Raw genomic sequence first — 24,474 nt, 5'->3', positions numbered from 1 at the left:
CAGAATTTAGAATTTTGGTCTAATAATCCTTTGCATAATTGCAACAAAAGCATTTTCATCAGGTAGCGTTAAGAATTTAATAAATTCACATTTAAGATAAATACCATTTTATAGACATGAAATAGATTTTACCCCTTTAAATCCAGCATATTGAAGTGCTCAAATCATATAGTTTAGATTTTCATATTCTAGTGCCTTATCCATGATTTAAGGCCAAACATTAAAGAGACTTAAATTTCTGTACCTTTTTGGTGTAAAAGTTGAAATAAAGTAGAATAAAATTAATTTATGGTGAAAATCAGGTATTTAACTTAACGGAAACCAAATTTCAGGTCACCTTTTCCCGGTAACTGAATAACTGGAGTAGTTCACACGTGAGTGACACGTGCTGAGGCAGGAGTGACGCGTGCTCAGACCCTTACCACCCTCTGTCCCACCCCAGAATTACCACCTGAGAGGAACTCAGATTGCCGCCTGAGCGAGAAGTGGCTTTCTTTTCTCCTAGCAGAAGAAAACAGTGTCCTGTCTTTCCTTTCTCTTACACTAGGTCGTTTCTCTGTCCTTCCTTAGAATCATTACTCATTTTACCCCTCCTTGTGCTGTTTCTAATAATTCTCTTCTTCCTATCTGCTTTTCTCATCTCCTCTTGTGCTCCTGCTTTGCTTTTGTATCCTAGCTTTTGCCTGGACATTTTACTCATCAGTCACTATTGAGAGCCTCTAATTGAGAAATGGAAAGTTACATATTAAATTTAATCTTCAAGTTTTTAGTTGTGCTTGGCTGTTTTTATGAATGTTCACCACCCACAAATTCTTTCTTCTTTTCCGCACCAGCAGTTTTATCCATAATTTAAAAGTGAACTTTTAAATTTCCCTTTAAGAAAAGAAAACGTTTAAGTTTGGCACCAGTCAGGATGCTGGAGGCATTCAATAAGTGGTCTTAATTGCAGTTTGACTGAGTCGTGGGTTGAATTCTGTGTTTCTGTAATGAAGGTGAAATTTGAAAGAGGGGAACCATCATTTCAAGTGAGATAAAATCATCCTCTGCTTAGAAGACATACTTCATTTCTTTTTTAAAAAAGATTATTTATCTATTTATTTTATCTATTTATTATTTATATATATTATCATATATAATATATATCATATATATCATATATGTATCATATATATTATCATATATATATCATATATCATATATAGAGAGAGAGAGAAAGAGAGAGGGAGGGAGAACGAGCGGGGGGGAGGAGCAGAGAGAGAGGGAGAGGGACAGGCAGACTCCTCACTGAGCGCAGAGCCTGACACAGGGCTCGAGCCAAGAACCCTGAGATCATGACCTGAGCCGAAATCAACAATCGGACACCCACTAACTGAGCCACCCAGGTGCCCCGACATACATCATTTCTTTCCAAATTTTATTAAAAGTTATACGTGGAAGAAATTTTGTACTGTTAGCATAGTCAAGAACGAAGACCACAACCTACAAATCTGATTTACTAAGTTATTTTCAGTACATGAATCTGGACGTAATAGGATTTGGAGAACTATGATAGGCTTTGGAAATGAAGGGCTCTCTCCCAATCTCCCCGGCGCGGTGGGGTTCCCAATGTCCTTTTCACTTTTGGGTTTCTTCAAGGCCAATCACAGTGACTGCCAGTGATATTCAAAAACTACTCCTTGTTTTCTAAATTTAGTGTTGTTGGAAGTATTATGTCCCTCAAAAAAAAAAATTCTTAGCGGTTAATTGTTAATTGAATAATAGTTAAGCATAACTCTGATGAGCACTATCTTTTAGTTACTTGTAGTCATTGAACTGAATCTGAGAAGTGGCAGGGTTAGCTATGTCTTTTTGTCTAACTTTTCATTAATACAAGATTTATACACACACAAATACACTCTCTCTCTCTCTCTCCTGCCCCATGACAGATTGCTTAAATATAGACTTCTCCAGGATACTGTTTTTAGCCCTCTTTTGTCTGTGGAGGTTGAGTTCATAGTAGGAGAGAAAACAGAAACAGCTTCTCTACAGATGCCATTCTAGTTCCCTGGCCGCCTCCCAAGTTCCAGACCCTTGCATCACTTCCTTTCCTCCACCAGGATAACCTGTTGCTTCTGCAAGCCTAGTATTTCTAAAACTGAACTCATTTTCCTTCATGCAACTTGTTTCTCCTGGCTATCCAGTGGGATTTATGTTAACATCATTCTGCACTCACCCAGAATGAAAATTTTGGAGTTCCTTTGACTCCTCGACTTTTAAATTTAATTCTCTGTCTCAAAATCAGCTGCCAATTCCTGTGAAGGAGACTTCTGCAACGTTTCTTTCTCTCCTTTTTTTTTTTTCTTTTTTTATCAAAATGCCACAGCCAAGCTCACCTCATTACCTTTTACCTGAAGTATATTTTCTTATTAAATATTCCCTTTATTAATATTGGTTCCATCTTCAATCATTATTTATTGTACTGCTATATTCTGCTTCCCAAAGCATGAAATCTTTTTTTTTTTTAAGATTTTATTTATTTATTTATTTGACAGACAGAGATCACAAGTAGGCAGAGAGGCAGGCGGGCCGGGGGGCGGCGGGGGGAGGCTCCCTGCTGAGCAGAGAGCCCGATTCGGGGCTCCATCCCAGGACCCTGAGATCATGACCTGAGCTGAAGGCAGAGGCTTTAACCCACTGAGCCACCCCAGGCACCCCTTCTTTCTTTCTTTCTTTCTTTTTTTTTTTTTAACAAACATTAGTGGAATAATTGGCAGATTTGAATGAATGTATAGATTACAGGTTAGATAATAGTACTGTATCCTTGTTAATTTCCTGATTTTGATCATTCGACTATGGTTATCTTAGAGACTGTCCTTGTATTTAGAAAATACATGTGGAAGTACTTATAGGACACTCTCTGTAACTTCCTTGCAAAAGTTGAAAAATCATATGTATATATATCAGAAAGATACATATGCATATGTGGAGAAAAAGGATGGTAGCATAAAGCAAATATGGGGAAAAGTGATATTTTGGGAACCTGGGTGAAGCATATATGTGAATTCTTTGTTCTATTTTTACAACTTTTCTTGAGCATGAAATCATCTCAAAAAGTTTTCAAAAGTCATTAGGGAAATAGGGAGAATTCTGTGTGCTTTCTCCTGGGTTTTACTGTGAACCTTAAACTAACTCCCCCTCCCCAAAATAGTCTTAACAAAAAATTTCTAAAAGTCATTAGATTCAGGGAGGGTGTAATAGTGATTCTTCTAAGCAAACATATTAGTGTCGTGTTTTGCTTACTTGACAGTTCCGTCCCTTGAGCAAGCATTTATCTGTTAAGCACTTTACTATGTCTCAAAAGAACACAAAGATAGATGTAGTAAATAAATTTGAGGTCTGAACAGTGCCCCCTCACTGTTTTTACCCTCACGTGGCATGTTGGTTTACTACAGTTTCCACCATCACAAAGAGCGGGGCTCCTGGGACCTCTTCCCAGGCTGAACTTACTGACTGTGAGAGGAAGCAGCGGTCAAGGTGCTACTTGGCTTTCTCCCGTCTTTCTCCCGAACATCAGCATTCAAGGCACTGGAAATTCTCTGTGACCCTGCGTTTGCTGCCTCAGAGCCTTGATTTGTCCCTGTGCTGAAGTGGGTAAAAGCTTATGTATCTGAGTTGGTGAATTCTATTTTCAGATAACCAAGTGGGCTTCTTTTTAGGCCTTGTTAGTGGATCCAAGGGGAAGCTATAAATACTACATTTTGGTATATTGAGGATGAAGCCTTGAGCAGCTTACCTCAAGACAATGGCTCAAACCAAAACTTCTGGGACTTGAATGCCGGGAGATAATTCTGATATGTTAAATTTGACAATATCTGTTCTTGTCCATAAATCTATATTTGGTGACAAGTAGCTTCTGCATTTCCGAGTTATTCTTATCACACTAACCCTAGTAGTTTAACTTGCTGTTCCCGGGGTACTGATGGCTGTCTACAGATGGCACCTCCTAAGTTTTAGGCTGGCAGATTACTTTCATTTAATTCCATTCCACAAACTTGAGTTCCCATGAAGGATTAGGCACTGATTTACACACTGGATATGCAATGATGAGTACAGCACAGTCTGATAGAAGGAGCAGACATGTAAGAAAATAAATAGAACATAAAACTAGTAAGCATAGTTACAAAGGACAGAGTTGGCCCTGAGAAGGAAATATTAACTGTAGGAGAAAAGGAGGAGGAAACTGAAGGAAAAGAGAACAAAGGGGTAAGAGACCCAAATCCTTATCTTCCATAACAGCAAGTCAATGAATATATTTGAAACTGGGTAATCTAGAAGTAGGGGTAGTAGCATGTTATAACCACGATGGAGGTAAATAGTGAAAGAAAATTGAAGAAAACTGTATCTGGGAAACAGATGTCTGAGGAAGGAAAAAAGTTTATTTTTCATTGTCAACCGTGTAGTACTCTGACTCTTAAAAAAACTATATGTATTTGTTACTTTATTTAAAAAGACTTTTTTAAATCCTGCTTACTCTTTTAGGCTCAGATGTTAGATTTCCATGTATCCTGTGCTATATAAGTACACACACACACACCTTCCTTTAAACTTACACGGAAGTTGGAAGTTCTTTAAACTCCTGGTGTAACATGTATTGTATTCTGGTTTTACAGTATTTGTTTACTTTTCTTTTTCCCTCTGCTAGATTATTAGGCTTTTAGAAGCAGAAACTGTTCATCTCAAAATTTCCCTTAGTGCTTTTAATTCCTTTAGTTGTTGTTGGCCTAAGTGAACTGAGTGTTTAGCTGTGTTGTTTGTCAGCTCCCATCTTGGATCCTTGGTAGCATGAAAATTCAAATGTTCTAACTCAAATATGTAGAGGTGCCAGCTGCTAAGCATTATTTATATCTTTTTTTTGCAAGTGTAATTCATCTAGTGCTCTTGAATCTGATTCAGTGGATTTGAGAATGCTCTGCATTTAAGAGCACCTTCTGGATTACTGATAATTCGAATTTTTGTTTCTTAAAAATGAGAAGCTAGTTTCTCATTCGGATAGCCACCAGTATTGGGTAGATTTATTTCCATTATTTATTTATTTGTTTGTTTGTTTGTTTATTTACGTCCCACAAGAACTCCTTTTATTTGCTTCCAAGAGGACTAGTATTGAATGCATTTGATACTTCGCCATATTAGGGGATTAGTTCTTTTAATATTTTAATCCCACAGTGATCAAACAGAGTAATAAAAGTAGATTGGTCTTGAGGGAGCATTTGCTCTGCCCTCCTGGCTGTTTCCTAAGGCAAGAGAGTGTCCAAGCTATTCTAGGCAGATGGTAGGGGAGGCTTTCTGTTAAAGCACAGCCGCGTTCCCTCACCACCCCCTACTTAAAGCAATATGTATTTCGCCCGCCTCACCATGTCCTTTCAAGAGTTCAGGGTTCTTAAACCCAACCTTCTCTGTGTAACTCAGCCATATTTTTAGTCCCTTTTCTCCTTAGAAAGATAATTCAAATGTCCTCCAGTCCTATGGCTTTTGCTAACATATCCTTAGAGAGTATATGTTTATAAGTTAAAAATTAATGCAATAATTCCCCCAAACCATTTGACTGCTATTCAGTGTGGTAGAAATGAGCAAAGAGCACTACCTATATTGCAAAGCTATTTTAAGATAGTATTAAATTAAAAGTAAAAATACAGTAACTTGTAATGCCATTCATTTAAAAAGTAAAATCCAATTTTTAAACTTAAGTTTTAAGTCTTAAAACATTCCTCTAGTATCAAGATGAAGTGTAATGGACTTCCCTGAAAAATCCAACTATTTAAGGATATCTAATTTGGAGGAAACAGAAAGAAATGATTAAATTTCCTGAATAGTTAAGCTTCCTGCATAGTGTGGGCACAGCTCTCTTGTGCCTGGAACTGTGCGGGCTACGGATTGTGAGGCCTTCTGCTTGGAGTCCGCCCCGTACATACATCGTTCACGAGTCATGACTCCCCTTTTGTGTGTGCTTCTCTCTGGGATTCCTGTCTTTTCAACTGCTGTGGTCGTCCTGATACCTGTCCTTTCGTTCTTCAGCCAGTAAGACTGCATATTCCCATGTAAATTTCAGGCCTCCCTGTGTGGCGCTTACTGGGAATTATCCTCAGGTAAAAAGCTGGAAAAAATGGAAAAACGCACCCAGTGCCATTCCTGTCTTCCCAGTGTTGACTCTCCTCCAGTATCTCCTTGTTTTTAGTCACTCCCCAGTGCTTTCCACTAATTACTTTTTGTGTTTTGTCCAGAATTTATAATTGTTACTTGTGAACTACTCTGCAATTAGGAAAAAACATAACTCACCTCTTATTTTAATGGCTCTCATAAGTCAGAGGGAGAGCTGCAGCTAAATCTCAGATTTTAAGAGGTAAAAGAATAGATTTTTGCCCTCCAGTGTGGCCTTTTTTGGCCTTTTACAGTAGTACTGCATTGTACCAAAGTGACTATACACACAGGTACTGAAGGCACATGGTGGTACTTAGTTAAAAGATGTTTATCTGGGGACACCTCTGGCTCTTGATCTCAGCTCAGGTCTTGATCCTCAGGGTCATGAACTTAAGCCCCACACTGGGCTCCATGCCCAGTGTGGAGCCTACTTAAAAACATTTTTTTTTAATTTAAAAATTTAGGGGCGCCTGGGTGGCTCAGTGAGTTAAGTCGCTGCCTTCGGCTCAGGTCATGATCTCAGGGTCCTGGGATCGAGTCCCACATCGGGCTCTCTGCTCGGCGGGGAGCCTGCTTCCCTCTCTCTCTCTCTCTCTCTCTGCCAGCCTCTCTACCTACCTGTGATCTCTCTCTGTCAAATAAATAAAATCTTTAAAAAAAAAATTTAAAAATTGGGACATCTGGGTGGCTTACCCAATTGAGCGGCTGCTTTTGGCTCAGGTCATGATCCCAGGGTGCTGGGTTTGAGCCCCATGTCGGGCTCCCTGCTGAGCAGGGATCCTGCTTCTCCCTCTCCCTGCAGCTCCCTCTGCTTGTACCCTCTCTCTCTGTCAAATAAATAAAATCTTATAAATAAATTTTAAAAATTAACTATTTAAAAATGTTTATCTGTATAATTTAGAATAATTTTATTAAGATTAATATTGAGATGAAAACACAAGATCTCTGTATACTTAAAGAGAACTCATAGATGGATCCCCAAGAATATGTCTCCAGATCTGCATATCCCAATTGTGAAGTACTGCTAGCTCTCCTCTAAAGCAGAGCATCTGACTTTATTATTCTCCAGTTCAAAGACTTTCCATGAGGGACGCCTGGGTGGCTCACTCTGTTGGGGTTCGGATTCTAGATTTTGTTTCGGGTTGTGATCTCAGGGTCATGGGATGGAGCCCCATGTGGATTCCGCACTGAGCGGGGAGTCTGCTTGAGATTCTCTCCCTCTGTCCCCATCACGTGCTTGTACTCACCTGCGCACGTGCTCTCTCTTTCTCTCTCTAAAAATGAATAAATCTTAAAAAATCTTTCCATGAGAGGCATTCTCATAAATTGCTAGTGGGAATGTAAATTGGTATAATCCTTAAGACAATTTGATAGTATTTTTCAAAGTTACTAATGTATTTAATATTGATTTAGCAGTTTTATATTTGGAATTTTATCCTGTAGATATACTTATAACCATATGAGTGGACATTTGCATAATGTTATTCATAGCCACATTGTTTAGAATAACAAAAGATGAGAAACTGTCCATCATTAGGGAGTAAGAGGAATTTCATGTATACTGTGTGTTACAAGATTACAGTGAAATTAGAAAAAATTTTTTTACAGAATGATAAGGAAAATATAATCTATAAAAAAATCTGTTTAGAGGAAAATTTGTAGCCTTAAAAAGCTACTATGAGAAAAGAAAAAACTGAAAATGAGTGATCGAAATGTCTATCTCAAGAAGTTAGAAAAAAAAAGCAAATTAAATACAAAGATAGTAAATAAAAAGCAGAGACTCATGAAGGAGAAATTATTAAAATTGAAAACATACAGAAGAAAGAATAACACCAAAAAACTGTTTTTTTAAAAACACTATAAAATCGATCAACTCCTCGCAAACCTGATGAAGAAAAAAAGAAGGCCAATGCTGCCAATATCAGGAATGAAAAAGGGGACATTACTACAGATTCTATAGTCATTAAAAGGACAATAAAGGGCAGTAAGTACAATTCTTTCAGAGGATGGAAAAGAAGGGATGTTTCTGATCTGTTTTATGAGACCAGCATAACTTTGATCTCAAAACCTGAACCAAGGATATTATAAGAAGGAAAATTTACACCAAATATCTTACATGATCATAAATGCCAGACTAACCCAGTGATATATAAAAAATACATCAGATTATGTACTGAGAGTATATATTCCTTGAATTAAAGTTTCATTTAACATTAAAAATCAGTCAATTTAATTCATCACATTATCAGAATAAAAAAAGAAATTACATAAGCATGTCAGTAGGTGTAAAAAAAATTGATAGTGTTAACTCCCATTCATGATAACAAAGAAAATCCTTAGCAAACTAGGACTAGACGGGGAGTTCTTTAATTACATTAATAGTAATGGTATGCACAAAAAAATCTATAGTAAATATCGTACTTATTGGTGAACTATTGAATGTTTCCCCCTGAAAGATGAGAAATGAGGCTACAAGGGAGCTCTTACTACCACTTCTATTCAGTATTGTTCTGTCAGGCAACGTTACAAGAAAAAGGAGTACAGAAAAGGTAAAAACAAAATTGTCATGATTTGTGTTAATTCATCTTCCTATCTGTAGATTAAGGTAATCTTCCTACCTATAAGATTGCTTGGTGGACATGGACATGCTGTCTTCACAATATAAATGGCTATTTCATATAAGTAGGTACCTGAAGAGGCTAGGAAAAGCTACTTCACAAACTGAATTTTTTTAAAAAAATCATTTCAAATCCACTCTTAGTTGAGATGGTGTCTTGAGACAGGGAGTTTGACCTTTTGCAGCCAAGGACAAAGATGTAACAGATGAGCTGTGAGCTTACTTTTGTATGGTGAACACTGAGGACATTTTTCCATAGAAATATGTTTGCCCGGGCACCTGGGTGGCTCAGTAGGTTAGGCGAGTGCCTTCAGCTCAGGTCATGATCCCGGAGTCCCAGGATCGAGTCCTGCATCATGCTCCCAGCTCCATGAGGGTCTGCTGCTCCCTCTGACCTTCCCCCTCTCGTGCTTTCTCTCACTCTCTCTCAAATGGATAAATAAAACATTTAAAAAAGAAAGAAAGAAAGATAGATGTTTGCCTAATGGCTAAATTCTGTAGGATTCCAAGTCCACTGCAGGGGAAGTGGTCTGTGGAAAAAGCCTTAGGATCTTGCATAGCCTCTGTAACTTCCCCCCAAGGGATCTGCATTCTTAGTTAAAATGGGGAGAGGAAAAAGAGGAGAAAATAAAATTCTTGGAATATTATTTCTAATTTGAGGGTTCCTTAAAATTCAAAGAGTAGAAGGTACCCTTTGAAGGAATGGAAAGACAAACTTGTTTAAATAGCCTCGGGCTGGCTTATTTGAAATTGTGTCTCTGTGTCTCTGCTCTTCTGATTAGATCAGTATTAATATTAAGACTCTTGAGAATCTCTGTCAGGAATTCACCTTTATAGTCCTTGGTAACCACATTGATCTTTTCACATGACTGGCTTGAGGCTGTCTTCATTGTAGCCCCACTGGTACAGAAGTACACACGGGACACAGACTGTCTGAGTAGAGTATTGTGCTGTGCACAAATAGTCATGGATCGTCAGACCCTTATGACAGCTTAGGTCCAGTCCAGTCACTACCGCTGTTGCTGAACCCAGAAGACTTTAAAGCACAAAGTATTTACCATTTAACCCCCACCATCCTGCCAATGTATGCCAAGTTACGCCACCAGCCTCTGCCCACTAGTATACACATATAACAACTTTGTAAGGTAAATACTGTTATTAACCCCATTTTACAGATGATGGAACTGAGTTGTACAAAGGTTAAACCATTTTCCCCAAGTCACGTAGTCTGCAAATACCGTAGAGGCAGAATTCAGCCTCAGGCAGTCTGTCCCAGAGTCTGCGCTCTTAGTCATTATGCCGCACTACATTTTGGGATTATTGTAATTATGCCTAAAAAGCCAAGACTCTCCACACATTTTTAAAAAAACAAAAAACAAAAAACCAAGGGGCGCCTGGGTGGCTCAGTTGTTTAAGCAGCTGCCTTCGACTCAAGTCATGATTCCAGGATCCTGGGATCCAGTCCCACATCGGGCTCCCTACTCGGCAAAGAGCCTGCTTCTCCCTCTCCCTCTGCCTGCTGCTCTGCTTACTTGTGCTCTCTCTCTACCTCTCTGTCAAACAAATAAATAAAATCTTTAAAAAAAAAAAAAAAAAGGCAAAACCCAAACAAAGCCTCTACTGTTTTGGAAGGGAATGTCATCCATGGAGCCCCGCTCTCACTGTAGTGAGGCATGAGAACAGGAGAGAGTGCAGAGGTAAACGTTTTGAGTTGAAAGAGATCTTCCAATTACCTAGGAGTATAGGCATTAAAGGAGCTAAGAAATACTAGCCTATGGGATGATTTTATGTAGTGTAAGCATTTCGAGTATTTTTTCTCTTTAAAAGTTGTGATGGGGGCACCTGGGTGGCTCAGTGGGTTAAAGCCTCTGCCTTCAGCTCAGGTCATGATCCCAGGGTCCTGGGATCGAGCCCTGCATTGGGCTCTCTGCTCAGCAGAGAACCTGCTTCCTCTTCTCTCTCTCTGCCTGCCTCTCTGACTACTTGTGATCTCGGTCTGTCAAATAGATGAATAAAAATCTCAAAAAAAAAAAAAAGTTGTGATGTTCTTTAATTCCTCTTTTTGTGGTTAGCTCTTTCAAAGCAAAAGAAAATCTAATTCTGGTAGGGGATTTTATAGTAGCAAGCTGAAACTTGAAGTTTCTGGACCTTAGGATCTCCTACCCCATTAAAATATTTAATAAACCAGAACATTTCTGTATTACTGCCATAGAGCAATATAGTGCTATAGTTAGGGGAATAGAAAGGTGACTAAGATTGGGAAACTTACTTTCTGTGTAAATGAAACTATAGTTTGGTTACCTTTCATCCTTTTCAAATTTTTGAAAGCAAAAAAAATTTTTTTTAAGATTTTATTTATTTGACAGAGATCACAAGTAGGCAGAGAGAGAGAAGGAAGCAGGCTTCCCACTGAGCAGAGAGTCCAGTGTGGGGCTCCATTCCAGGAACCTGGGATCATGACCGGAGCCAAAGGCAGAGGCTTTAACCCACTGAGCCACCCAGGTGCCCCTTGAAAGCAAAATTTTTAATCAAAACTGTGATTTCCTGAAATTGATTTTTAATAGTTTTTTTCCATACCATAATTTTCCTTCATTTCTTCTCTTCTTTTTCCTGCCCATGGATACTTATATTGGGGTTTAAAATATCCCAAATGTGATATTTAAGTGTTTAAATAACAAGAGAAAGGGATCTGATTATAATGCAACTCATAAATAATGTTCCTTCTGATTATTTTTATGCAAATGACCATGCTATATGAGTAATTTTTAAGAAGACTTTGAAGGAGTCTGAGCATGGATTTCCTGGTCATTTAGAATCCTTTGTACTACTTGACTCGTCTGGACATTGTGTTCTTCCGATAAACTGTAGAAGCTGTTGAATGTTTTTATGATGGGTATGCCTCATTATAATCTTCAAATCCTTACTGAGTGACTGACACACATTTTGCCTAAACTTGAAATAGTAATATAGGCCCCTTTGAAGAATGCCAAGTAGTAGACACTGGCCCAAGATCGAAAAACATCTTGGACTTTTCGGAAATAACAGGACAGCTTCCTAAAGAACATGGTGGCTCAGAATCATGTCAACTTGCATGCCCTTCCAGAACTCCAGTAGAATGACACTGAAGAGGTTTCTTTAAAGTGTAAACCCACAAGGATGAGGAAAGTAGGAAAAGCAATAGTAACAAAAGTCGGAAGTCGGGAAACAGATGAGCAGTCAGAACCCTAAGCCGGCGGCGGCGGATGGGGATGGCCAGGAGCCAACCTTACGCCACAGAACTGAAAAACTGGCAGGATCAGTGCCCGTGGAAATAAGGTTGAAAGGGTTGTTACACTTGGGTCTGGTTGAAATCCATTGAGGAACTCAGATCCCCTGCACTCCTTCCTACCCTCCATCCCACAGCTGGGGGATTCTTTGGTCCCTGCTGTGGCGGGAACTGGAGGCTTACTTGGAGAGGGAACCAGAGGCTCTGTGGTCGCACAGATACCTTGCACAGCTGTGGCAAAGGTCCCACAATGAAAATGACATGGTTAAGTGATGTCATGGCATCAGGTGCTGAGACCCCAGCCCTGCTCTCTCCATCTGCTGCCAGAAAGCCAACAACTAGGCCTTCACTCTCTGGGCGGATCGCTAGAGGATCTTCTTCTGCGGCAACGGCAAGTTCACAAGGAAAGACTGACTTAAATGGCCCAACCGGATAATCCTCTGTGCAGCTCCAGTCAACAAACTACACTCAGCGCTGAGAGCCGTCAGTCTGCTGTGTAATCCCCTGTCCGTAAATGTGCGTCAGCGACAAAAGACTCACTGGGTAACTTGGTCATCTGATCGGCCTCTGCTGTGAAAGATGGACCCGAAAACAAACAGAAGAAAGTGACTTGGAGGAATGGTGCAGGAAAAGCACAGCTGCCAGAAATGCGGCTAGTTCCTTAACCCTCCTCTCTGTACTTTCCTGCAGGTTTTAAAGTTTCTATTCTAGTTCTCATAGAGATAAGATACCATAACAATAAAACAACAATATTGTACTATTATAGCAAAAACAATAACAGTAAAACAATGAAAAAGGAACATTCGAAGAGCTCTTAGAAATTGAAAATATGAGAAAAGAAGCAAAAACTCAGTAGAAAAAAGAAAAGATTAGAAATTAAGTAAGAATCCCCTAGAAAGGAAGACACAAAGACAGAGATGGAAGAAAGTGAACTGCAACCCTGAATCCTCTGTCTAGTCAAATTGTCAGCCAGGTGTGAGGACAGAAAAAAGACATCGGCAGAAATGCAAGATTTCAAGAGACCCTTTATCTCCAGAAACCACCGGAGGACATGCTCCATCAGAAGAAAAAGGAAGACATGGGATGTAGGAAACATTAAATGTATTTTAGGAGAATCACCAAGACAGAGTAAGGGGCCTCGGCAGGATGAAAAACTACAGGCAACAAACCCACAGCGTAGGTGAAATGTATTCAGGAAGATAAAAATGAAAGAATGTCTGATGCACACAAACGCCTTGAGAGAAGATCTAGAGCACTTGTCAGTCTGGCTCACTGCCTGGTTTTTAAATACAGTGTTACCTGGACATAGCTGTACCCATGTACTTGCACCTGGTCTACGGCTGCTTTCACACTACCGAAGCGGAGTTGAATAGTTGCGACAGGAACCATGAAGTCTGCTGAGTCCAAATGCTTTCTCTCTGGCCCTTTAAGAAAAAGTTGGCAGACATGCTCTAGAGAATTGACTCTAGATGGACAAGCGCTTATGGTTGAATTAGTTCTCTATAGAGAGAAAATGATGTAACTGCTAAAGTTAGGGAGAACAAAAACTGGACAGGAAAGGAAGAGTAGTGTTGATTGACTACATGGCTTAGCTTTGAATATATGTACATGATTATAGTAATGTAAATGTCTAGTACTCTGCTCATTGCAATTACCCTACAGCTGCACTGGGAAACTGGGAAGGATGTGAATGTGCGGTGGGAGAGGGAAGAAGGTGCTTACTCCTCCTCTACCATCTACCATAGTGGGAGGTCAGTAGGCTGGCCCTAAAACTGAAGAGGAATCATATAGATATAAAAATCCTTGGTTCAAAGAGGTAAAAATCAGTTCTTCTGGGGAGAGAGAAACAACGGGCGTGGGATGGGGACCACTATTTTTTCAACAAACCTTTTGCAGGCTTTTAAAACTGTGCCTCTTTATACCGTTGATTAAAATAAAATTAACTCCCCCACAAAACTGGAAAACAAAAAAGAAACTTCAGCATCAGCAACTACATCGTATGTACTCGAGCTGCCCTTTTCTGCCCTTGAGTCCCGCAGATGGGTATCCCTAATCATCCCGGTCCATTTCCTGGTGATTCGGGACCCATTCACAGAATCTGCACATTTGTGCTCCAGTAAGAGGCGGCCCGGCTCAGGAAACCTCTGTCTCTGATACAATTCAGGCACCAATTTAGGCAGATTCTGTCTGGTTCACAGACATTTCCTCCAAAAGAGCATTGCTAAAATGCATCATTCGGCCAACCCTCTGACTATGCTTAATGTCCTACAGTAGCCGCATTCTATTTTATTCTATTTTATTATTTTATTTTGTTTTGTTTTATTTTTTAAAGATTTATTTATTTAATTGAGAGAAAGAGAGTGTGTGGGTGCCTGCGCCAAGTAGGGAAGCAGACCCCCTGCTGAATAGAGTGCTCCCCCAGCGGGGCTTGCTCTCTGCCCTGGGAGATCTGACCCCACCTGACACCAAGACGCCCAGTGGACTGAGCCACTCATGTACCCCAGTAACTACAGTTTAAAATCTCATCTATTCTGAACACCATTTCTTCTTAAACCCATAAGCATGGGAAGACAGTTATTTCTCAGTAATTATTTGTAGCTATAGGACAGTTTATTAGTATTTTCTCATCATCTGGTGCAATAGGCTGGCAAATGTTTGAATGAATGAATGGACTCTGTTGTATAGTCAACAATTTTTTAAAACCCAAGATGCCCTGAGGGACGCCTGGGTGGCTCAGTTGGTTGGGTGGCTGCCTTCGTTTCAGGTCATGATGCCAGGGTTCTGGAATTGAATTCCGCGTCAAGCTCTTTGCTCAGTGGGGAGCCTGCTTCTCCCTCTGCCTCTGCCTGCTGTTCCCCTTGCTTGTGCTCTCTCTCTCTCTCTCTGTCAAATAAATAAATAAAATCTTAAAAAAAAAAAAAGAGATTCCCTGAGAAGCTGTAGAAATGAACCCTTGCCAAAGCCACAGGTGATTCCATAACTTTCTTCAGTATTTCAGTCACCAAAGGTAAGTTGTGCTTCTGAATGATTTTGATTTCTGAATTAAAAGTAGTTTTCGCTTCTTTTCTAAATCTTCATAGGATCTTTCCAATTAAAGATGTACCCCTGGAGACGGATGGCCTTGCTGATTGGCTCTATCAACGTTTTATTGAAAAAGAAGAACTCTTATCACATTTTTATGAAACAGGTACACAGTATCCTATTATGTATATTTCTGAAGTTGATTATTCCAAAGATATACTTTAGGGGAGATAACTATTTTTTCATTCTTCAGATATCCTAGAGGAATCAAACTATTTCTATATTTAAGAATTCCAGCTTAGAATATTCATTAGGACAGTGTTAATGTTAAATTTATTCAGGCCTTCAGCAGCCAGTGTTCAAGATCACATGATGAGTAAAATGTACAAGTGGAACTAATTTGAGACAGTACACAGTATGTAGAAGACTACAGTCGTATGTGTACAGTTACACGGGCTGTTTTATGAAATAGCAAATAACATTTGTGGTTTGGCATTGTATGTGATTGTTTATAAGACCGTCATCTAAAAAATACCATTTGAGATCATTTTGAACTGCGTTTTTACATGCTTATTCTTTCCTTTACATATAGGGATAAAGCTTACTTTTTACATTTTCACAGATACGACCTTATACTTTTCTTCTTGAGAGAAAAAAGTCAATTTACTGGAAGTTCCCTTACCTATACTTAATATTCTCTACCTTATGTGAAAACTGCAATGCATTGAAACAGCCATAGGAAGGGAGGAGGAGGGAGGGAGGAAGAAAGGAAGTTAAGAAAGAAGGAAATTAGCGTTGGTAGAATGCCAGGCATTACCAACGTACTTTCACAAATAACTACATATGTTGTAGGCTTATTCTCTGGAACCTACATTAGGAAAAGAAAAAGGGGAAGAGAAAGTTGTTTTATGTCAGATGATAGATGTGAGATTTTAGATTAACAGAAAGTGCTGTTTTCTTCCCACTTCGATTTTTTTGGTTCAGAATTAATGTTCATGTTAAATCAAACTGTGGAAGGCCTAATGGTGCACAAAGGCTGATACTGTTAATTACCTTTAATGCTTCTGTTTTTGTGTTTAGGATTGTTTCACATTACCCACAACAGTATTCCTTCTGGATCCTAAGGTTTTGACCCCAGAGCTGTGGGCTAGTGCATACTCATATGACAGGGGCTGGACGCTGTGCTTGTCTCTAGAATTCTTAGGAAGACTCATTCAACAAGATGCCCCTGTCCGCCATGTTCAGTCCTTGGTCTTACTCTCAAAATCTCTTTGAAGATAAAATAGGATAGATGTGTAAGAAGGCATGTGGTGATTAAGAGTCAACAAGATCTTTCTTCTTTCTCAGTCTTTGTCTCTTTCTTTATGATATTTAGCCTCAATTGTAGCAACAATAATGGAAGTCTCTTTTTAAGAAAGCTGTTTGTATAATAGACCTTGAAACTTGAAAGTGTTCTCTGTAAATTGCTTGTGAGAAGCAAATCCCGGCATGAATCAGCTTACTCAAAGGGATTATCAGCAAGGACAAAGACCATTTGAAATGCTGAAGTGTTATCAAGATGACCTTAGGTAATATTGCCATGAAGCGGTCTAGCTTTCCCTTTTAGAAAAGAATTTGAAGATATCTGTTTACTTTGCCTTTCTCCTTTTAATTACTAAGATAATATTTCATAAATAATATTCCCTTTTGAAAAGAATACCAATGATTTACCACTGCTTTTTTTGTGGCAGAAACATTTAACTTGTAAATGGAGGAATTGGTGTCAATTATGTCATTTCAGAAATTATTTAAAATCAATTTCAGAGCACTTGAGTGGCTCAGTTGGTTAAGTGTCTGCCTTTAGACCCTGGAATTGAGCCCCGCATCGGGCCCCCTGCTCAGTCTGCAGTCTGCTTCTCTCTTTCCCTCTACTGGTCCCCTTGCTTGTGCTCTCTCTCTCTCTCTCCTACTGTCAAATAAATAGAATCTTTATATATATATATATATATATATATATATATATATATATATTCATTCAATTTCACACATCTTGTGTCCTAGCCACTGTAGAACTCTCTGAGGTTACAGTGGAAGCAAGGCAGCCAGAGTGCCTGCCCTCATGCAGCTTAAATTCCAGAAGGAGACAGAGAGTAAACAAGTCTGTAGAAAAAAGAATAGATAGACCTGGATCATTACAGATCATGGAAAATGCTAAGAAGGAAATAAACGGTGGAGAAGACTGTGACTGACTTGGGGGGATGGCACCGATGGTATTTTTCCTGATACTGAAAGAATGCAGATGGGGTTGCCTTTCCCTGAGATGAGGAAAGGCATCTCAGGCAGGAAGAATAAACGCAAATATTCAGAGGTAGGAAAGGGCTCAGCAGTTCGAAAATTGTATTTCAAGTGAGATCTCTCTTCAGGAACAAGGAGAAGTCACAGAAGATGCTTTAAAAAACCAACAACAACAATTCTAAGTGAACTAATATTTGACTTTTGTTCCAGGAGACCTTACCGCCACAGTAAGTAAATGAATATTTCTGTCTTGTCTTTTAGGAGCTTTTCCACCTCCCAAGGGCCATAAGGAAGCTGTTTCCCGGGAGATGACCCTCAGCAATATGTGGATATTTCTTATACAGTCTTTCGCATTTTTGTCAGGCTACATGTGGTATAACATCATCCAGTATTTTTACCATTGCCTGTTCTAGGAATTGACTTGGACTTGTCAAGGTCACCATAGGAGTTCAGACTTTCATAAGTGTGCATTATTTTACATGTGCAAATCACAATATAAAAAAAATAAGCAAAGGAAATTCAATGGATGGATTAATATTTATCCCCCTTGGGATATTTTAAAACTCTACTAAAATGAGGATCAGTAATATAATGACCTGCTAATATGTTTTAAGGACCTTTCACGTTTTAAAAAGATACACTCTACCACACACTTAAGCAAACACCACATTTGGAGAAGAGGAAATCATAAACTCATCGTAGAAGAGCGTCTGAGAGAAACTCCGTTGCCACCAGACATCCTTGATGACCTAGTTCCAGCTCAAGAGAGTTGTATTCATTCCTCTTAGCTAGTAGTCCCTATCAGGGCAGAGCTGTAGAACGCCCTCATTTCCACCAATTCTGGCTGTGTGTCTAGGAGCCTAGAGGGGAGCTGGGCAGCACCCTCAAGAACTGTTCCCCTGTGGTTCACAGTGACAGTCCGGTGTCCGGCACGGCACGCCCGTGGGGGAGAAGCAGTGTCCACTGGACACGTTCCGGTACTAGAATGTGTTCCTAAAAAGGCTAGCTCAGTCCAACATCGTGTTTACATGCGCTAGTGCTTTCCCTTAAATGAGGGGGGTCACTTGATTTCTCTTTTCATATAGAGGCATATCATAGACTGATAATTGTCTTTTACCAAATGCACTTTTATCAGATGCATATATAGCAAAGGATTAGTAATATAGCCTGAAAACAAACGTCAGCATAATCAGTGAACGGGATTCTTGAGAGGCGCTCTCTCTCTCTGCGTGGGTACTGGGGTGCCCCCCGCACGGAGCGCCCACAGAAGCCTTCCATCGGCTTAGAGGCTGTGTTCCGCCCACTTCGGCTTGTTAGCACCAACTGTATTTGGGGGGGGGCTGGAACAGATTTAATGTGAAACATTATGATCAGTTTAAAGGGAGATAGGGGTTTTATTAGAAAAATAAGAGTAAATAAGAGTTAGAGCCAGACATAGGCTTAAAATGGTGATAAGTTCTCACATGGTACCCCCAAACCTGTGTTCTGTCATCACCTCAAGTTGCTGCCCACATCAGGGTGGTGTAACCATCAGACAGACCTGCACAAAAGGCTTCCCAGTCTCTTTACAATCGCTTTAAAGAGGATAAAGTCAAGTTTCTATTTCTAGAGAACACTTTTTTTCCCTCCACTATGATTTACCTCACAGTTGAACCAGACCCTTCTCAGAAAGTGCTGGGATGGCCTCTGACCCTCACCTGCACTCCCAGCATTGAGACAGAGTTGGTGTTTGGTTTGGGATTGTAGGCTTTGAAGATCCTAGGAAGTCAGTGGCAGTTTCCTGTGATATGAGCGTTGTAGATGCCCCGTTGTCACTAATCCTACAAATGGCAATTTGGAGAAGTAGGCCAGAAAAGAAAAATAGAGGCTAATGTTTTCTACTTTTAAATAAACCAAAAAAAAAAAAAAACAACAACAAAAAACTGAAAAGATGTGAATTTTCTCCCAGTTATGTGGGAAAGGTAAAGCAACACCAAATACAAGCCCACAGCAGCTTCATCTTTGGGTTAATTCAGTGCATATATGAAAGAGAATAATGTGTTAATGAAATACCTCATTGCATATTATGCTACTACTGGTAAAATGCAGAAGACAGTTATTGTATATGCTTTGGTAGGGGTTGTTACAAGATGCAATTTTTCTTTTTTTTTTTTTTTTTTTTTGAAACCTAAGCATTTTACTGTTTTACAGGGACAGTGAGTAGGTGAAACTGATCTTGCTTCAGAGGCATGGATGGTGATAGGAAGCCTTAACGATGCTTCTGTTTGAGATCCAGCAAACGCTGCTAGAATCCAGGCTGAATTGAAATTGTTGATTTGAGAGGTTAGTCAGATATCTGGGGAATAATGTGCTCACTGTCAAGTATGGCACACACAGTCCTAGCTAGATAGGCCTTTTTCCTTATCGCTAAAGCAAGCCACAGCAAGGGGTGGCCAGTTCTGTCAGGGCGAGAGAGGCATACGCGCATGCTTAAACGCAGGTCAGGGCTACTTTTGCCAGCGCTGTGCTCCAAAGGAACGTGCTATTGTTAATATACTGTACACATTAAACCAGCTATGGTGTTAAAACACTTTACTTTTTAAGTGCAGAGTCATGTCAGCAGTCTGTAGAGTGACAAATACCAATAGATATGTGAGTTCATTTTTTGTGAGTTGTAATAGACGTGTCATGATCTGTGTATCCCCTCCAATTGTTAATAAGCGTGTTCTCTCTTTTTTGTTCATCCGAGAGCATCGATCGCACTCTCCTTACCAGTAACTGGAGGGCAGCTGCTTGCACTAAGGAATGTGGAGAGAGGGTTCTGTGGCAAATCAGGGAAGCAGCAATATGCCACTGTGTAGAAGTGAATAAAAATTCCAAATTTGTACTTTCTTTGCAAAGTGAGATGAAAGGAGGTTTAGGGAATACACATTTTATTAAGGGGGGAGAGAATAAAACCATCCTAGTGTCATATCAGTAGCTTATAGTCTCAGCACTGCTTCGTCTCAGCTGACCTGCCTAGATCCCTAGAGCAGAGGGGCGTGAGAACTCCCTTCTGGATCCTCTTCCCACACGTCACAGTGATAGAGCACCTACCTGGTGGGCCACGGGCCGAGGGCAGGTGCAGCACATACGAAAATGACCACACCGGCCGTTCACTCTTCATGTGAGAAACTGTCGTTGCTGTTGAAATACACAGATATGATACATATAGACGTATGATGGAGAAACCTATATACCAGTGGAAGATAAAGAAAAATGACAGAATGGAAAATGACGTTTCAGGTGGGCAGAGAAGTTCGTGGAGAATCTAAACAGCTTTTTACAAAAAGAGGGCTCTGAGTTCATGTCTGTCATATTATTAAGTAGATTTTAATCTTACAATCAAACATGACTTCCCCACAGTGAAGGAACTAGGGATTGCTGGGTAATTAATCCAGTGATACATCATAGTTAGCCAAAAATGTAATGTGTATTTATGAGTTTGAGGAGTTTTTTTTAATCAGGCTTTTTTGTTCTTCTAGAGATGCTTGCTGATTTTTAAAACAATGATTTTAATTGTTCATTAGTTTCTCTTGCTTATGTATTTATGACTGTGTTAATGAGTAGTGAAAGATTTGGGAAGACAGCTTCAGAAAGAGGGAACACAAAAGCCTAAATAATCCATGGGCTAGAAAAGGAATCCCTGAATAATCAAGAGTTGGCGGTTTTGCAGTGATGCTCAAGCCTTTAATGGAAATGAGATGCGAAGTCACCCAACACAGTCCTCAGAGCTTCGTCCTCGTGTGACTCGTGGGGACTGATGTTAAGAACGCCTCTTCATTCTTTGTTCGTGTTACCCCTTGTGGGTTTGTCTTTAGTGACATTTTGACAATCACTTCCCTGAAGACTCTTGTGAACTAGTGGGACCTGGTCATAATCAGAGATAGCAGTCTTTAATCATGGACAGTCGTACTGGATTCTTTCGATCTAAGGAAATGTTATTTGCACTGCCGCATAGGAAGAGTGAGTTATTTTCTTCATGACGCAGGATTTCACTCCAGAGTTACCATCATGAGGGGGTCTGCTCTGGTCCACAAGGATGACTAAAAATGGTTAGTCTTACTTTTTTGCCATGTAATACTGGGAACCTTATGTCTGTTCACGTGAAAGGCCAAGTCCAAAGCAGAAGGTACACTGGCTTATGATATGAGGGGGTGGAGACTAATATGTTTGGGACCAAAACCACCAACATTGGACATTTCTAAATCACAGAGGGGCCGGGTGCTCTCTGGAGCAATCACTGGTTGGTGCTTTATTGCAATCATTTTGCATTGATCCTCAACAATTAGGAACTGGACCCTGGGAATAAGCTGAGGGTTGCTGAACTGCTGGGGGAGGGGGCATTGTAGCCATATGGAAGATAAAATTGGGGTTTTTCTGCAAAATTTCCATTGGAGGATTTTTACATTTAATATTTTTTAAAACAATTGAAAGAGCAAAAAAATTTTAAGTGTATTCTAGTTGCAAAGTAGACACACATATTTTGAATGGCTTTATTTTTATTGTGTAGAACTGTTGAACACAGGACCGGTGCACAAGCTCTTTACAGAGGAGGGGTCTGCATTTTACAGTAACTTATCTCATGACTGGGTAATGAAACAGTTACACACGGACCTGCCATTGTTGCATTAAGTGCTTTCATTTTCCTTACAGTTATTACAAAGTTGTATTTATTTTATACAGATGGGTTTTCGTTTTCCTGATGCCATATGTTTACTTCAGCTTGTTGACCTGTTTCTCTTTCTTTGTTATCTGCATGTTGAAATGTATGCTCAGAATGAATGTAAAGGCTGTGGCAACTGTCTTTAATTTTTGTAAAGGGCTGGTCACACGCGGATCTGGTTTATGAATGCATACGGGTTATTTTAGTAACCGGATCACCTTTTCAGAAATTGAGATGTGAACACCAAAAGAAGCATTTTCTCGCAACAACAACAAAAAAATGAATAGCTGGTTCTATTTTTTTTTAACTTAGAAAAAATAAAGTTGATTTTTTTCAAGTAAAGTGCTTTTACTTCTTAGTGGTGGGGACGGGGTGTTTGTGTGTTTCTGGAGGTATTTCGGCATGAACAGATCTGTGGACATGTACTTGGGAGCACACCATGGCAGCTGGATGCTGAGGGCAAACTGAAAACCAAATGAAAAAAACAGTGTACTTCCTTCTTTGGTTTTAAACTCTTTCCTCCACTCCTTCCCTACTCTCCCCCTTGGTATGGTGGAGATACTGCTATCCTGGTGGTATACTGGTAAATGCTGAACAGGCCGTTCTCCTGGGGGGGAAAAAAATGATGTGTGCAAATGCACATAAGATGGCTATAAATTTTCCTACAAGAATATAGAACACAATTAATAGATAATAATAAAATATACTTAATTGTAAATTCTGTATGGCCAAGTGATTCTCCCAGGATGCTTTAGTTGAGTTTGCTGAACTCTTGTCACCAACCTGTGATGTGAAAAATGGAATAACATCCTAATTCACCTATCTCTCAAATTTATTGTTGCTCAACCCAATTTGTGATCTACTGCTAAACTATTTCTTACCCTCGTACAAATTTTACTCATTAAAGTGAACCTCTTTGAGCTTTAGCACTAATTACAAGCTTATATAATTTTAGTAACAGCTGTTTAACAACTGCTGGCAAAATTATAAAATTTAACCATCAGCTCTAGGGTTAGGAGCCAGTCGGAGCGATCTCCAGCATACCACTGTCCTGTCTTTTCTGTTGGTTTCACTGTTAGTACTGAATAAATTTCTCACAGTTAAGCTACTCACTGCTCTCGGGAAATTCCTGCCACAGACCCTTCCAGGGGCTTCAGAAGGTAGGAAAGCATTCACATTGGTCTTAAACAGCACGATTTTGATTTGAAGAATTTGACAAAAGCAAACTTTTCCTGAAGTGCATGGGAAGCTTGCCTATTTCTAAAGCTGATTCTGTGCTTTCGGGTCTCAAAGCGAAGTAAACTGTGATATGAGCCTCTCTGAGATTTTGTTTTGAGCATTTAAAACATTTATTGTTTAGATCATTGTTTGTAGAATATGTTTGATCCCACTGAAAAAATTTAAATGTATTAAAATATCATACTACAATCTACCAAATAAGTTAAAATGTTATAGTTCAATCTACCTCTTCTTCTGTTTGGATTCAGGCTGTTGTTTTGAGTTGAGGTTCTAATTTTTCCCCTCTAGAAGTTGTTTCTGTCCAAGATGAAGAACAAATCGAGGGCAGAAGACGGCATATTTGAAGCTCTCAGCGATCTCTCACTGACCAGCCCTCTTTCTCATGAGTTGGGGGGAAAAAAGCCATTGTTTTAAATCTCCACTTAATATGAAAATGCTTGTTTTTAAAATGTTTCTTCCTGCTGGAAAAAATATGTATTTTTAAAAGGAAAAAAATTCCTCTTTTGGCTATAAGAAAAAGTCAGCTGTATGAGCAGGTGTGACCATATCATAACATGCTGATATATAAATCAATAAATTTTTACCTCTCAGGACTTGTATAACCTTGTTCTTAACTCGTAGAGGCACAAGAAATAATAAATATCAGTCATCCAGGGGCGCCTGGGTGGCTCAGGGGGCTAAAGCCTCTGCCTTCGGCTCAGGTCATGATCTCAGGGTCCTGGGATCGAACCCCGCATCTGCCTCTCCACTCAGCAGGGAGCCTGCTTCCTCCTCTCTCTCTGTCTCTCTGCCTGCCTGCCTGTCTACTTGTGATCTGTCAAATAAATAAATAAAAATCTTAAAAAAAAAAATATATATATATATATATAATATCAGTCATCCAGGTCACATATAAATGACACACAATTGGAAGCGAGAAGGGTTAGCTAACCACCAGAAAAGAGCCAGGCTCTTTTCATCATCAGAAAAATTAGTTATGCTCAAACCCATTTTACAAAGGAAGAAATGGAACAATGTTTTTTTGTTTTTGTTTTGTTTTGCTTTTTGCTAGAAAACATGACTGTATCATGAAGCTCATCTCTGAATTTGCCCCTAGAGTGTTTCTGTTGCTTGTCCTTGGAGTCTCTTCTGCCTTTTTAGGTGTGAGATTTGCTCTAGAGATGGTGGTAAAGTTCTTAGCGCTCATTTACTGTGAGCAAG

At 39.6% G+C, this 24,474-nt stretch overlaps 1 protein-coding gene across 5 annotated transcripts in view; it reads left to right on the top strand.

Annotated features, from left to right (window-relative positions):
* LPGAT1 (lysophosphatidylglycerol acyltransferase 1) overlaps positions 1-23,873 on the top strand; it is a 123,907-nt gene extending 100,034 nt beyond the window's left edge. For all 5 annotated transcript variants that reach the window (XM_044267130.1, XM_044267128.1, XM_044267131.1 and 2 more), the window contains 2 exons: positions 15,137-15,243; positions 17,613-23,873. In XM_044267130.1, coding sequence (XP_044123065.1) covers positions 15,137-15,243; positions 17,613-17,764 — 259 coding nt within the window. In that variant the 3' untranslated portion in view covers positions 17,765-23,873. The remainder of the gene's footprint in view (positions 1-15,136; positions 15,244-17,612) is intronic.
* Positions 23,874-24,474: the final 601 nt, after the last annotated feature.

Source organism: Neovison vison, chromosome 10 (assembly GCF_020171115.1).
Source record: "Neovison vison isolate M4711 chromosome 10, ASM_NN_V1, whole genome shotgun sequence".
Lineage (NCBI taxonomy): Eukaryota > Metazoa > Chordata > Mammalia > Carnivora > Mustelidae > Neogale > Neogale vison.
This window is presented reverse-complemented; position numbering and strand designations above follow the sequence as displayed.